Below are 15382 nucleotides of genomic sequence, written 5' to 3' on the forward strand. Positions count from 1 at the left end.
ACCGTAAACATAACCCTTACATTTACTGTTGAAAGTGAAGAAAATGTCTGCCAAATTAAAATAACAAGCCCATTTATATGAATGTGAAGTAAGGGTCCCTCAAAAAGCATTTGACATATTAAACAATTACAAGTGAGTGTACTGTGAGACATACATCCCGATGAACTTGTATTGGTAACCTAACCAAAATTTGCTGCTAGCACCAATTAAGACCAGATGCAAGCCCATAAAATAATTTCAAGTTAACTCTTTAAAGGCGGAAACATGAAATGATGGACAGGGAATTATATTCGTATCAAACTGAAGACTTTATTGGTCATACTCCTCAGCAAAAAAATATTTAAAAAAATGTATATTTTGTATCATGCAATACAAAGTACGTATTTCACAGTATACATCAGCCTTGTCAAGAAAAAAAATGACAATAGTGATATAGCAGCCTCAAAAACATTAGGTGTTATGTAATCAGATCGTACGTTATTAAGAATGTATATAAGTTACTAAAAATAAAAAGAAATTGGCGTGTGTGTGTGAAAACACAAAAATCCAAACACATAAAAGTACACGTATGCAGCAGTGTCAGGATTCTAAAAACACGACTGACATGTTACACCTTGGTTGACATGTCAGCGTCTTCTTCTCCGAGCTCCGCCCCGTGCCCCGCCTCCGCTGCTCCTTGCTGCGCCATCTCCACTTGGGAGGGCGGGTCTTGGGAAGAGCTCCACCCCGTGAAGGTGGGACAGACGGGCACTCTTCTGAGCCAGCGGGTGCGTCGGACCAAAGCCATCCCCACGGGAAAGTCGTAGGAGGGCGACGAGGCCGACGAGGACGTCAAAGCGCTCCACTGCAGGATGCCGCGCTCCTCCCTCGTCCCTGAACACGTAAAAGAGCAACGCCGTCGTCACGCAACAACGTAGTCATGCCAAAACATTGTCACTGTATCCACATTTTCATGGCAACGGCATTCTGCGGCAAGGACATCATCGTGGTAGAAACATCGCCGTAGCAACAATATTATGGCAGGGATGAAGAAGAAGGTTTGCGTGCGTGACCTGGTACGGTGTTGTCCAGGCAGAAGGCCAGGAAACCGCCGACAAACATTTCAGTGGACAGGAGAACCGTCAGGATCTGATTGAGCTCCTCCACACCTGCAAGCGCACGACAGCACGTTGGTCACGCACACACGCGTGCGCGCGGAGGTCGCGTGGCACGCACCCGTCTCGATGCATTTGGGGTGCGCATCCAGGTAGGCGGGCAGCGTGAGTCCGAAGAACATGGAGAAGCCCAGCACGAAGAGATTCCTGGACGAGTTGAGGTCCACCAGCTGCAGGTTGGACAGACCCACCGCCGTGATCATGCCTCACAAACAAACAAACAAACAACAGCTCAGCTGACTTTTTAGTCCACCTTTCATATTGTTCACTAACAAGTCCACTTCTGAAACTATTTGGGTATTTTCTAACTTTCCTTGTTTTAAGTCTATAATTAAGTAATATTTGTTTGGTTGAATTGTGAACAGAATATATATATATATATATATATATATAAAAGAAGAGTGAAGTTTCACCGAAAAGCGTGCAGAACATTCCTCCCAAGATGGGATCGGGAAGCGATGCAAAGAGAGCCGTGAACTTTCCCACGCATCCCAGCAGCAACATGATGCCGGCGCCGTACTGAACCACGCGACGGCTTCCCACCTGAAGCACAACAAGGTTACTACGGTACATGGCATGCACCGACGCCCGCGGGGACATCATGACCTCCGCCCCCTGGTTCAGGGTGCCTTACCCCTGTGAGAGCCGTTTGTGTGGCCACAAACACGTGTGGCCACATGCAACGGGAACGAGCAAGTACCTTGGTGATGGCGAGCACGCCGATGTTGGGGCTGGAAGACGTGGACCCGTTTCCGGTACCCAGCAGCCCAGCGATGATGCAGCACACGCCCTCAATGAAGATTCCTCTACGAGAAAAAAAAACAAAAAAAGGTCATGATGTCAGCGCCGGCGGGGTCAAAAGGTCAAAGTTGCCGTCTCACCTGTTGATGGCGTGCACCGGGGGCGGCGACGCCCCGGCGAGGCGGGCGCAGGCGTAGTAGTCGCCGATGGACTCCACGATGCCCGCCAGGGTGGCGCTGAACATGCCCAGCACCCCTGCCAACGTCACCGTTGGCACCCCCCACTGGCCTGGAGTGGCAGCGCATTGATACGTTAGACGGCCTTTCTTGTCAAATGGATGCCGTTGTTTTTTTCCCCTCAAAATTTTCAATTTCTCCAAAAGTCAAGTGCTTCACTTTCTCACTTTTTGTACATTTTCAGCCTTATACCAAAATGTACGACGGGCCACGTATAAATATATTTTAAATGTATAGAGGGCGGGGTAATATATAAAAAAAAAAAAATTTAAGTGGCAAATAGATGGAGACGGATTCATTTTTGATTTAAACTTTACTTGTCATACATGAAAGCTAAAGCGACAACACTTTCTGATCCCTTATCAGCTGACCAACACTAACCAATCAGAAGCTAGCTTACTTTAGGTGAATGCAAGTGAAAGACGGAGCGCAGCAGATTCGACACATCAATTTAGATACTTGTACAAAAATACCAAAATGTATGAATGTGTAAATAATAATTCTGGAAACATAAATGTAAAAGTAAATATTTATTTGAACAAATGAACTTAAATGCTTGATCCTCAGATCTTGGCAAAGCGTCTTTGTTGCTGGCCGTACCAAACCCTTCAAAGAGCGAATGCTTAAAAGGAACCCCAACTGTAATGACAAGTTTGCTCTGTATTATTTATTTGGTTGTTACTAACATAAATATGAGATTATTTTTCGAAACTTGATTTGGAAGTACGCCGCCATTGTTATTTACGTTGCAAAGCATTCAGTGCGTAGTGACGTCGAATGGCGGCTGGCTTTCTGCCGAGCAACGTCAAACGTCTCTAAAGAAAGCAAGTGTGTAGCGTTCCTAAAGGGACGATCAAAACTCTTGAATAATTTGAGTTTTTTTCTGAATATTGCCCCCGCCCTCTAAAAAAATATATTTATATGTGGCCGGAAAAATTTATTTAGCTGCTTTCAGAGTTTTTTAATTTAAAAAAAAAAAAAAAGAGAGAAGAAGAACTTCAGAAATATATAAGAAAATCTCATTCAAAATTTTAATTTGAGCTGGCTGCGTCACTTAATAAATCTCCAGTTTATCGCGATAATAACGATGACAGGCAGACAGAAATTTACTGTCAATCCTAAAACGACGGCTCCGATTACAGTTTAGTTGGTCTTGAAATAAAGACAGATAACGATAATGGACGTGTGTCGTTGACGGATTGGACCGTCAAAATTGATTGACACGCCCACCTCAGGCTTTACGGTTCTATGTGTCAAGATGCAAAATAAGACAAACGGCTCTCACAGGGGTAAGGCACCCTGAACCAGGGGGCGGAGGTCATGATGTCCCCGCGGGCGTCGGTGCGCGCCCCGTGGCCATATTGTCGCGGGTCACTGGGCAGAAGGTCGCTGAGGGTGAAGATGTAACACAGCAGCCACACCAGCACGATGGCCAGGATGATCTGCGCGCAAAGCAAGCACACGTCAGAAACCGCCGTCTGCGGCGAAACCTTCCGGCGGGCTCGACGCGTCTTTTACAGGAAACATCTTGAAGATGTAAACTCGACTCCACCTCAGTCCTTTCTTCCTGTTGTACACAGGAAACGGCATGGACGTGGTCCGTAAGTACTGAGCGAACAGCACGATGAGGAGGATGCACCTGCAAAGGCAAACACTCGTCAGGGAAGGCGCCGCCCGCGTGCCACGTGCGTGTTAGCTTGCGGGGGTCTCACAGCGCCGAGAAGCCCCAGTGCGATCCGGCCCGGTCGCCCGCCGTGGTGAAGACGGACAGGCCGATGAGCGAAACGGTGGGCGTGACCGTCAGCGGCCCGATGTACTCCAGCAGGATGCCCGGAAGACCCAGCAGGCCGATCGCCACCTCCACCGTGCTCGACACCATGATGGCGCCCTGGATCTGACGTGTGCACGCACGCGTGTCAATTGGAAAATCTAAGACAGACGGATGGATGGACGGACGGACGGACGGACGGACGGACGGACACCTCTCTGATGCGAGGCTGCCAAACGTGCGAGGTGTCCAGTGGAAGGGTCCAGTTGCCGTAAATCTCCTCTGTCAACACACATCCACACAAAGATGTAAGTGCAAACACACACACACACACGCACGCCAGGACAAGAAATGTGTGTGGTGGGGACCGTGCGTGGGGCAGGCCCAGCGCTCCAAGCTGAGGATGGCCTGCGCGGGAATCAGGAAGGCCAACGCGGACGCTTGGAAGAGAGGAAGTCTACGCAACAACAACAACAATCAGCCAGCGGCACTTTCCGCAATCGGAGGCGGTCCGCCGGCGGTCACCTGACTCCCAGGGTGGTCTGTATGAGCGTGGTGATTCCCACGGTGGTGAAAATGGTCCCGATGAGCTGGCTGACGGTGTTCTGGTCCTGGCCCACGCACATGGCCTCGGCCAGCAGGAAGGGGACGGCCACCGTCCCGCTGAAGCAGGTCAGGTAGTGCTGGACGCATGGGAAGGATCAGAACACGTCCGTCCCGGCGCACGAGGGGCGTGGCGTTTGCGGCGTACCTGCAGACCCAGCAGGATGCACAGGTACCAGGGCGGGACGTCCTCGATGGTGTAAATCATGTCAGACGCCAACTTCTGCTCTCCTATCGGCTCTTTGGGCGACTCGTGGCTCCGCCTCCTCAGGACGTCATCCTGACTCTGCGCATAGCAAATGAGCCGTTTCTGTTTGTCACTTCCACTCCACTGCGACTAACCCCACCTTCAAATTTCCCCCAATATTAGCGACTAGCACTTCCTGTGTGCTCAGATTAGTAGCAACAGACACTTCCTGTTTCGCAATGCTCTCAATTGGACCGGTGGCTCCGCCTCCTTCATCATGTTTCTTGTTGCCACTTCCTGTCAACTTTGGTATCTCAGCAGGCACACTTGAGGTCTATTGACGGACGTCGTGTCACAGTGACCCACTGAACTGTCACATAACCCCGCAGTTCACTATGAGCGCCTGTAGAGGGCGCACTCAGTTTAAGCCCCTTTAAGTCCCTCAACAATGGCTAAAGAGAGGGACCGGTCAAAGTCAATTTATGGTGACACGACTGTCATCTGTGTCACAATTTAGGTCACATGAGCAAGGAGATTATTAATCAACAGTGGTGGCAAGTAAGCAATAATTAGTTACTGCACTCAAGTACATTTGATCAGCTAGCTGTACTTGAGTTTATATTGTTCTGATAATAGTAGATTAGAATTTGAACCCACAGTAAAGAGATGTCATTCTGACCAGCTTGTGTAACTGTACCAAAACATTTGTCAAGTTTTTCATCTTTCACTCTCTACACTTGAAAACAGATATTTGTACTTTTTACTCTTTGTCAGTGGGCTTTTTTTTTTGTCATACTAGAATAAAATGTAATCGCACACCCACTGCTGTAGGTGGCAGCGGCACTCTCATTGTCAGAGAGTACACAAAAAGACATGCAGATAAGGTGTTTGTTTCCACTTGTGCTCATTGGCTAATTTGACATTAGTGATATGGGAGCACGATTAGCTAGCATAAATGTCAAGCTAACGTTAGCAAGCGCTTAACCAACAAGGGAAATGTAACATGATTTATTGATTTCATTTTGTCGTCATACACTCACCTGCCGACACACACATTTGTAATTGGTGTGTGCGTCTCAATTTGTGACTGCCTGCTTACCCAAACCTAGAGCTCACTGCACGTCACTGGTGTAAGTTAATAAAAGACGGAAACTAGTTTGAATGCAGTTTTGTGCCAAGTCATGAAAATAGACATTCTGAAAATTGATAGGAAAAAAAACTTTTTTTTTGTGCTTAATTCTGTTTCATAGTCTGTATTTTCGTAACTTTTACTTAAGTTACTCTTGTACTTGTTTCTTCACAAGTCCCTGTACTTGTTCTTTGGTCCACGGTGTGAATGGCTCCACCACCTCTTATAATCAATAATTTCCTTTACCTTGCAGTCGTCTTGACCGGCAGCCATGTTGAGGCAGGAAAGAAATGAAAGCGTGCGGTCACAGTAGCGCTTGACGATCTGTCCTTAATCTATTTGGACTTTCACCTAAAAAACACAAAGCGCTAAATCAATTACTGCAGGAGTGCCACCTCATCAATGATTATACTATTAGCCAGTAGTCACTAGCACGTGTTCTCCTTAAAGTGTTTCCAGGAGAAAATTTCCCTCAACATCGCTACAATGTTCAAATTCACTCATATGTATTGACTGCACTCGCACGTAGGTTGCTTGTGTTGGGGAAAGATGTGTTTCATTTTAATGAAGCAGCAGCAATCAACAATGATACATTAGCACCACCTAGCGGATGGATGGATAAACTGCAACGTATACACCATCAATACATTAAAGGAAATGGCAAACATGTTTTGATGTTTGTTTTTTTAGATGTGCAAAATGTATCCTAATAACAAACCGATTTGAGTATATGAAGCAAAATCACGAGGCTACGATGTTTGTGGGGATGCTAACTCAAGTCGGTGACCTGAATAGTGTGTGTTTCTGGTGAATCTGCTAACTCCAGTAGGAAATGAAATCCTCCGAATCTGCCATTGAGTCCTCCTCGAGTATGTGAACTGAATCCTCTGTCCAGTCTGCGGTGTTTCTGCTGGATCAGTTAACGCTAGACAGTGAACCAAATGGTCCAAGTCTGACATGTTTTTCATAAGCTCAAGTGAACCTCCATCAGTTTGCCGGATGGTCGTATTTCTATAGATCGACTGTCCTCAATTTATTAAGTAACACAACAATGACCAAAAATATGCTAACTAAGGAATGGTTTAAACAACTTGAAAAGTGGCAAAGACTTGGGGGCGCTCCTCATTTTCGCCTCTCGTTACCTTGTCTCCTCCCACGAGTGAGCGTGTCACCTGGTGACGTCACTGACTGGCTGCTCCGTTTTTTGGCATTTGTTACTAAAATACAAACACACACATGTAACATATCGATCAACTCTACGCTGGTTATTTCATTCATATTAGTTTTTATTTATTCATTTTCGGTGGGCCGGTTATGTGACCGGTAATTCCTGCTCTCATAGCTTTTATTTTGGTAGGGTCCTACTTTCTTCCTGTGGCCGGTAATTATCGAAACGCTGGGTTGTGACGTCGCGCGTCACGTGTATTTAACGCGGAAGTACCGTAGCGCGGGTAGGAGTGGGGTGGGAGTTGCTTCTCCGTGAGCTAAAGTTTTGAATCTTTCTTTAGCGCATACTTTGATTTTGGTTTTGTAACTCGAGCACCTTTTTGCGTGGATGTGTAGGAGCTCTCTACCGTCACCATGTCCGAGCGTAGACGAGCGCGTTTCACGTGACGGCGGGTGAGTGAAATGTTTGTTGCTGTCATCATTGCTGGGCTCATTCAATATAATTAGCGATGCTGTTGACATGTCATCTGTCCTCAAATGTTTAACGGTTAAAGTACCTCAGCCACGTTGCCTCATTATAGAAGGAATTAAGAATGTTAATGACGATTGTTGCTAATAATTATTAATGATTTTATAGAATATGTGATAGTTAATGTACTTTTGTCAGGCTGTGTTCTCGACTTGACGGTGAGCTAGAAGGAAGGAGTAGGATCGGAACCAACAGATTGGAACCTCTCAAGAGTGGACTTCCTCCTGCCAGCCTGGTAGGGGGCTTTTTCTAGCCCACAACCTCACTTTTGCCTTTTACATCTCGACTCTCCTTCCTTTCTGCCAACCACTCAAATGTTCTGCACCTTTCACACCAACATTCCTGGTCTCGATCCTTAGACCCAGACGTGGGTCGCCAGCAGAATTTGGGTGGACTAAGGGAGGGCTCATTGCGTTGACAAACTCTGGGATTTGGATGTCATTGATTAACTTTGAGAGTGTTGTCATTTGATGAAGCGCTGAATGGATTGTTTTATTATATTTGTCTGATGTTCACTGTACATAATCGCATTCTGGTATCGGTATTTGTTTTCCATTTATTCAATACACATTGTGTGCACATCAATCTCGGCTCCTTGTCTACTCTCTTCTTGAGCAAAATTCTAGAACTTCTGTTAAACTAGTCCAGTAACCTTAGTACTTATCAATGTCCACTATTTCATCATAATGATTACTCTGGCCCATTTGGTAGCCGGTACCGGGTTCCAAACATCCTTGCCAAAAGTTGATGCGACCCCCCCCCCCAGCGGTAGATGAAAATTCACAAAGTAACATGTTCAAATCTTATTTCATACTAATACAATAACTGCACATGAGGGGCAGGTATTATTTTTGTCCACTTGAGGTCGCTATCCTCACACTGTCCACTGTAGTTTCTGTGAGTTTAAGTGTGTGTGACTGTAAAAGGCAGGGCCTGGGCTGGTGAGTGACGTGGGAGCCAGTGAATGAGTTAAGAGCACAGGTCTAGGATTTTTTTTCTCCTCAAGGCTAAAGGGTGTTGAGAAAATATTCTATAAATACATTTTAAAATTTCTAATCAAATGCAGGAGAGGCTTAACTGTTGGCAGTTGTTGAATCAGATTAGCTGCCGTTTGCTCAACTGTTAACAAACGGCCCAAAAGTGCTTGTTACGTTTGTTCTGTAAAGCGATTGAACCGGCAGCTGTGCCTATTTCGGACCACCTCGGTGGGGATTACAATTTGTTGTTAAATGAGCTAAGTAACAAAGTTTTACTTTAGCATGGGCGTGTAGCTGTGTCAAGCAATTCTGCTTTGCAGTGGACATATTGCACTTTCAAGTTTTACATTTCACAAAATTCCACAACAAAAAAAGTTACCATTTTAGAATTGCGTTCTGGCCAGGGACTGTCTTTCAAATATTGGACATTTCCACATGCTCCTCAGAATATATTAGCTCTGCAACGATCAATTATTTCAATCATTGACATTTTGATGGTTTTGTCAATTCATGGAAGAATTCGACTTTACAAAAAATATTTCTACCTCTTTATTGAAAAACAGGACATTATTCCAAATGGACAAACATAAAAATGAATTAAGATTCAATTACTTGTTTGATGAAAAGCCGTCAGGAAATCATCAAAAGTGTTTCTGATTGTTTTCGAAAGCAAAAGCAGATGTTTTCAAACGTCGTGTATTTTGATTCAACACAAAGATCGATCAACCAATCAGTCTGCTTTCATGCAGAAATCCACAAATATTTCCCGTTGAGAGGCTGAAATTCCGATTTAGCCAATTTCAAGTTAGACATGGCCTTGAAATGATTACTCACTTCATCAATTAGTCGTAGATAATGTTACAATTTGACTTTATTTTTTAGCAAGTGTGTGCACTGCCCTTGTCCCCCAATTATTTTTTTTAACAAAATAAACGAATGACTCATCTGTTGAAGTGAATCCTACTGGATTTCATTTGGTCGACATTTGATTAATACAGGCCAGGGATTACATCCCATTGACATCTTTTTAAGTTTTTAAGAAATCTTCCTGCCAAACAAACTCAATTCAATAAATAAAATCGATTAATCGCCCAAGCCTAAAACATTTGACACCACGTGTAACAATGTAATGCCTTGCTCGTCTTCATTTCTATGACGACTAACACGAATAACAAGCCTAGGCTAGGCTAGGCTAACGTCGCAGCAGCCAGCACCCTTCGCGGATGAGGGGGCGGAGACTTCTGTGATTGGCCGCTCTGCTTCATAAATATATTCATTAAATATCGATTAGTGATTGGTGGGCGGAGTCCGCGGGACCGTGACTGACGGCCGGGCCGATGGCGGTGCGGACGACGTCAGCAGCTCTTCAGGGAGGCGGAGCTGCAACGACACAAATGTCACATGGCATCACTATTATGTGAAGCTGCTGCAAGGCATGCTGGGATTTGGCAGCAGAACATAATAACTTATGAATATGCATTATGTACAAATTGTATGACACTACTGCACACTTGTAGAATGACTCGGGTGCACTAGTAGAATAACTCATGTTATTAATAATGAGGCAAAATGACTTTTACACATGATCAAATTCCACTAGTTTCCTTTCAGGACCAGCACTGCACTTGTAGTCGTAGTATCACGCAAACATGATAGTGCTCAGTTTTTGCTTACGAGTAATTAAACTAGCTTACATCTAGCGCCTAGATGTTCACTAGTATAAGTTATTTTTAGTACTAGTAGAATAGAATTCTTGACGAGTGCAGTTTTGTCTAACAAAATGAAGTTAGTCTTTTTGTACACTCTATCAGTTCTACTACTGCCTAGTAATGTCATTTAGAGAACAAAAAAATGTTTTTAGTAATATTGTCATTCTACTAGTACACAGAAATGTCAATTAGTTGTTAAAGTGTTTGATATCCAGCTAGGTCCATGTACGTACAAGATTAGTCGTCTAAACTAAAGAGAAACTTCTATAATGCATTAGTAGAACAAATGTCTTACCGGCAGTTATTTTCTCTAGATGTTAACTCGTAGAATTTTAGAATGTCACTAGTAGTACTAGTAGCAAGCAGTTGCCCATGAGTGCAGTTTTGTTTAACTGTAATAAGATGTAGTTGCGCTTTTAGTTTGTTCGACTAGTGGGCAGAAATATCAAATAGTAGGCCCGTTTTTGGAAGAGTCATTCTATATACTTGCTTGACATCAGACCGCACGTGCACTAGTTTGCACCAGTACAGCCACTCTTACTTGTAAAGTTTTCTCACGACTATAAGAGATGACCAGAACTTGGCACAGTCCTATTGAAGGGCTAGATGAGGATTTTATAACGTTGTTAGTAGTACGAGCATGTAGTAGTCAAATAGCGCGCTTTTGTCTCACTATTAAGATGGAGTCGAGTCATTCTACTCATCCCAGTAGTGTCACACATGAATTCTCTTAGCAATGAGGACAAAGTGAACTAGTGCACGGACGTCAAACGGCTTTCCATGACCTTTAACCCCATTTATTAGTTGTACCAAACTGCAATTGCGACCACATGGTGGTGCTGTTTGCTACTGTTGTTTGTTTGCGTTTTACAGGACATTAAACACGCGTGCTAACGTAGCGATGCTAACGAAGCGATGCTAACCTGCTGGTATTTTCCCACTCTGCTTGCTTCAAAACATTCTGTTTGCATTTAAGAATATCTGACAAAAAAAAAAAAGCGTTGAGTAACGCGGGCGCAGCGGCGGTAGAAAAAAAGCTCAAATGACCACAATTCAAAGAGAAGTTTTATTTAACATTTGAAACAGCAGAGAGAGAAGAAAAAGAAAAAAAACATTTACACAAAATTGTTTTTGTTCAGAATCTCTAATCTGCAAACAGACGGAAAAAACAGTCCCAAAGTGGAGCAGGAGACAAACAGAGAGGGAAAATGTACCATCGTCATCATCGGATGGGGAGGGGGGGAGGAGGGTTCGGGATCTTAGTGGGATCGCGTATCAACGACAACTCGAAACGATTCGAGTCTCCCCGACCTCCATTTGGAGAACAGTTTCACAGCTTTGATCAGTTCTTCGTCTCCGTCACAGCATGAGGAAGAAAAACAAAACAAAACGCACGCATCAAACGCACCACAACATTTTAAAAACAAAATTGCAACCGCCCTCGCTCGCTTAGCACAGCGATTCCCAACAACGGAGCCACGGCACGTTAGCATCAGAAAGGAGAAAAAATAAATAAAAAAAATTAACAGACCAATTGACTAAAATATTATTTGCAGTCCTACAATAAATAAATTATTAGCTAGTAGAACTGCAATGAATAATTACTGTAATCATCGATTTAAAAGTCTCTAAATGAATCAATTATCAAAATATTACTTTATTATTTTGCTAATTAGTTGTCAATGACTCGTCGCACCTCAACTAGCTAGCTATGCCAGTGACAGATAGTGCCGGATACATTTTGTTTGGGTGGGAGATCTTTTCGGATGTCGCATCTGCACCTTGGCTCAATAAAAGTTGGGGGAAAACTGGCTTCGCATCGCCGCTAAGGCTGCTTGAAATCTGCCTGGCGGCACCTGAAACCTCTGTGGGCAGACACCTCAAATAAGAAAGTCCACAAGAGAGGAGGGGGAAGGGGGGATTCCTGCCAACATAGGGGAAGGGGAGGACGGTCAGGGCGGCGGCCCGCGGTACCGCTACGTCTCAAACTGCGTGAGCAGCGCGCGCACTTCGGGCGTCAGCTGCTTGGCGGCGCTGGCAGCTTCGGAGATGGCGCGGCGGTACGGGCCCTTCCTCTTCCTGTCGAAGCGCGACTGAAAGCTCTCCAGGAAGGGCGAGAGCTGCGACAGCGGTAGGAAGGAGGTGGTGGGCGAGCCAAACCAGGACACGCGCGCCTCCTGCCGCGCCGCCAACACGGCGTTGGCCCGCCGCGCCACCGTGATGCCCAACACCCGCGCCGGCCACCAGGGGAAGCCATAAATTTTGGCCCACACGATGTCGCCCACGCACACGCTGCGCCCGTCGGGGAGCAGACTTTTGGAAACCGATTTGGAGAAGGCGGAGGACGACGACGTCGACGACGAGGAAGAGGACGACGAGGTGGAAGACTTGCGACGCCGTTTCAGTTCACCTCCTTCCTCGTCGCCGACCGCAGCCTCCATGGGGGGCGGGCAGGGGGGCGCTAAGGAACTCGGCGGGTCGGGGGGCGGGGGGAGGTCTACGGTCTCTGAGACGTTGCAGTGTGGGGGGCAGGAAGGAGGCAGAGGCAGAGGTGGAGGCGGAGTCACCTTGTCCTCCGTAGCAGCACAAAAAGAAGAGGGCGCCGTTGGACTGGGGGCTACGGGGTTCAACATGGGCGGGTTGGGGCTCAAGCGAGCGTTGTGTTTGGGAGGTGAGGAAGAGGAGGAAAAGGAGGAGGAAGAAGAAGAAGAAGAGGGGGTGGCCTGAGGGTCGTCTGTACGATACCTTTGGGGTTTGAGGCGCATTCGAGGCGGCAGGGCCGTGTGCGAGGCAGGGCCGACCAAGGTGGCGCTAAGGTGCTGCAGGCGGCGGGTGAAGTGGACCTTCTGGTTGTGGTTCTGCAAGGCGGCGGCCCGTGTTAAGGTCTTGCCGCCGCCGCCCTCTCTGTCCTGGTTCTCACCAAGCGGCGGAGGCTGCGAATTCCGCGCCAGTTTGTTGAGAATCTGGCGAGCTTTGGAGCGATCCGCCGAGGTTCCCTTGGCCAGAACCTTCTTAGAGTTCAGCTTCAGATGCATGGACGAGGACGAGGACACCGCCCGCAGGACGCGCCGTGAGGACGTAGAAGAGGCGGCAGGCACTCTGATCCCTGATGGTGCGCGTCTGTCGCCACGAACATTTTTGTCGTCTCCGCGGCCACTCCTGTCGTCGCTCCTCAGTCGCTTGACCTCAGCGGACACGGGCCCCTCTGCCGCCTTCCGCCGCCGCGACGCCTCCTCGCCTCTCAGGTCCACGGAGCCAGGCCGCCGCCCGGCCGCCACCACCACTCCTTTGCACTTGTCGCACAGCACCTGGCGGGGGCGCAGCTTGATGGCGTTCATGATGGAGGTAGGCTCCTCGCAGCGGTAGCGCCGCTTGGGCCTCTTGATCTTACGGGGCGGCGGCTGAGGTAACGCCTGGTTGTAGGTGTCCCTAATGAACAGCGGGGGAGGGTACGGTGCCCCCTCCTGGAACAGCGGTGGTGGCTTGGCGCTCCACGGGCAAGGTGCTGCATCTGCATCTGTGGGCAGTTCCTGCTTTGGGGACACGGGGGCGGCGGCTTCTGCAGGGACCGCCGCTGCCCTTTGAGGTCGACTCTGGTCTTCGCGTCGGGGAAACGGCGTGATGGGAATTCCATAAGGTCCGAACCTGAGCAAAGCACATGAGAACTTTAGAGACTTTAATGTAAAAACCAAATCAAATTAAATCACCTTCAAAATAAGAGCTGACATGATGACATCCTTTGTTGGGTGCAGAAATCACATTAAAAAAAAAAAATTAAGCTGCTAGCCCATTGCGCAGGGCACAAATTAATTTCCATTTTAATAGTAAAGGGGAAATGTTTCGTTTTTAATGTGTAGGTGATTAACCCAAAGAAAAGGTTCACAGATAGGACTGGTTGAAAAGCAGTACCAAATCTTCCCCACTTTAATGACCAAATTATTTCATGAAATAATTCAGTGGTCCTACCTTTTGGAAACATCCATGAGAACCCCGGAGAAGAGTTTCTCGCCCACCCGGAACGACACGACCAGCGCGTCATCGATGACGTGGTCCAAGGAGACCCGGACTTCGGAGCCGAGGCTGAGGCTCAGGTCCTGCACACATCCGCCCAGCCGCGGAGAGTACGACGCGGCTTCGGCTCCCGCCGGGGCTTCGGCCGGCTTGACGTCCGACTTCTGGGACTCGTCGCAAGGCGGCGAGCCGCGACACAGGCCCCTCTCCTCGGGTTGCGGATCCACGTCCGCGGTACCGTCCAATACGGCGTCTTGGCTAGTAGCGGGGCTTCGCTCCGGTTGTGACGAAGCCAGGTAGCCTCGGTCCCGGTCTGCGGCGTTTGTGGTCGGTTCCGCCGGCTCCGCCAAGGAAAGGCCGGCCTCGGCGCCGGGCGGGGGTCGGGGCGCCGGGAAGGAGTGCAGGAAGACGGCGGAGGAGGAGGGTTTGGGCTCCGCGAGAATGTTGCGGTACGCCGCCTGTGCTGAGCCCGTCCAAGCCGCTTCCCCGGGAGAGAAATTGACCGTCCGGTTGAGGACGAGTGGGTCGCTGGCTGCGGCCTCACCTAGGACTTTTCCCGCCGCGGGCTCCAGCTCCAGCTCTGGTCTGACATGGCGGCGCTCCTCCCAGTCCCCACCGTCTCCCGAGTGAAGGCTATACAACTCCGTGGCTTGCTCGAACCCCGCGGCCGGCTCGGGCTCCGGCGCTACTTCGGGATCCTGGGAGACTAGCATGAGCTCCGGGCCGCTTGAGTCCGGTTCCGGTGAGCGGTCGTCGGTCGTAGCTGTTGTTCGAATCGCCGCAGCTCCTGGCTCGGTGGCCGCGGCCGCCATTTTCTTCCGCTATGCGAGCGAGCGCGCGTCGCCCCCGCCCCCATGTACAAAGGTTCGGCCGATTGGCAGCCCGTGATTGGCCGCCGCGGCTGTCTGTCAAATGAAACACCGAGGAACATGCGTTCCGATTCGTACGAGACTCGGAAGTGCAATGACGTCAGCAGGATGTTCGTCTCTACGCGAAACAAAACATCGGCCAGCATCCCATTGATGAACAAAAAAAAAGTCACTTGGATGCGGGAGACGTTCACGACATACAGTTTTTACACATAACACAATCTTTTCATTCTTAAAAAACAAATAAGAAATGAAAAGAAGTGAGAAAAAAGATCTGCAGGGCCAGCATAGACATTAGCAAT

At 47.9% G+C, this 15382-nt stretch overlaps 3 protein-coding genes across 6 annotated transcripts in view; 1 reads left to right on the forward strand and 2 right to left on the reverse strand.

Annotated features, from left to right (window-relative positions):
* The window catches only part of LOC144035989 (serine/threonine-protein kinase TAO1-like), a 28415-nt gene extending 20316 nt beyond the window's left edge, over positions 1 to 8099 (forward strand). For both annotated transcript variants that reach the window (XM_077546186.1, XM_077546187.1), the window contains exon 22: positions 7653 to 8099. The gene's annotated coding sequence lies outside the window, so the exon portion shown is untranslated. The remainder of the gene's footprint in view (positions 1 to 7652) is intronic.
* On the reverse strand, positions 321 to 7001 carry slc23a1 (solute carrier family 23 member 1). 3 transcript variants are annotated; one of them, XM_077546191.1, is made up of 15 exons: positions 6961 to 7001; positions 6065 to 6169; positions 4651 to 4788; positions 4425 to 4582; positions 4268 to 4356; positions 4114 to 4181; positions 3844 to 4025; positions 3650 to 3770; positions 3417 to 3573; positions 2036 to 2183; positions 1855 to 1960; positions 1568 to 1697; positions 1216 to 1359; positions 1053 to 1148; positions 321 to 873 (listed from the first exon to the last, which is right to left on the reverse strand). In XM_077546191.1, exons 2-15 carry the CDS (start codon positions 6089 to 6091, stop codon positions 608 to 610), a joined length of 1830 nt encoding a protein of 609 aa, XP_077402317.1. In that variant the 5' UTR covers positions 6092 to 6169; positions 6961 to 7001; the 3' UTR covers positions 321 to 607. The 3 variants fall into 3 exon arrangements, with proteins under 3 accessions (XP_077402317.1, XP_077402318.1, XP_077402316.1); XM_077546192.1 differs by lacking the exon at positions 6961 to 7001 and adding an exon at positions 6606 to 6675; XM_077546190.1 differs by lacking the exon at positions 6961 to 7001 and having other exon boundaries at positions 6065 to 6346.
* A 3153-nt stretch (positions 8100 to 11252) lies between the features above and the next one.
* pwwp2a (PWWP domain containing 2A) lies at positions 11253 to 15181 on the reverse strand. The gene is made up of 2 exons (XM_077546188.1): positions 14167 to 15181; positions 11253 to 13845 (listed from the first exon to the last, which is right to left on the reverse strand). Exons 1-2 carry the CDS (start codon positions 15021 to 15023, stop codon positions 12177 to 12179), a joined length of 2526 nt encoding a protein of 841 aa, XP_077402314.1. The 5' UTR covers positions 15024 to 15181; the 3' UTR covers positions 11253 to 12176.
* Between the last annotated feature and the right edge of the window lie 201 nt (positions 15182 to 15382).

The sequence above is a fragment of the Vanacampus margaritifer genome, chromosome 16 (assembly GCF_051991255.1).
Source record: "Vanacampus margaritifer isolate UIUO_Vmar chromosome 16, RoL_Vmar_1.0, whole genome shotgun sequence".
Classification (NCBI taxonomy): Eukaryota; Metazoa; Chordata; class Actinopteri; order Syngnathiformes; family Syngnathidae; genus Vanacampus; species Vanacampus margaritifer.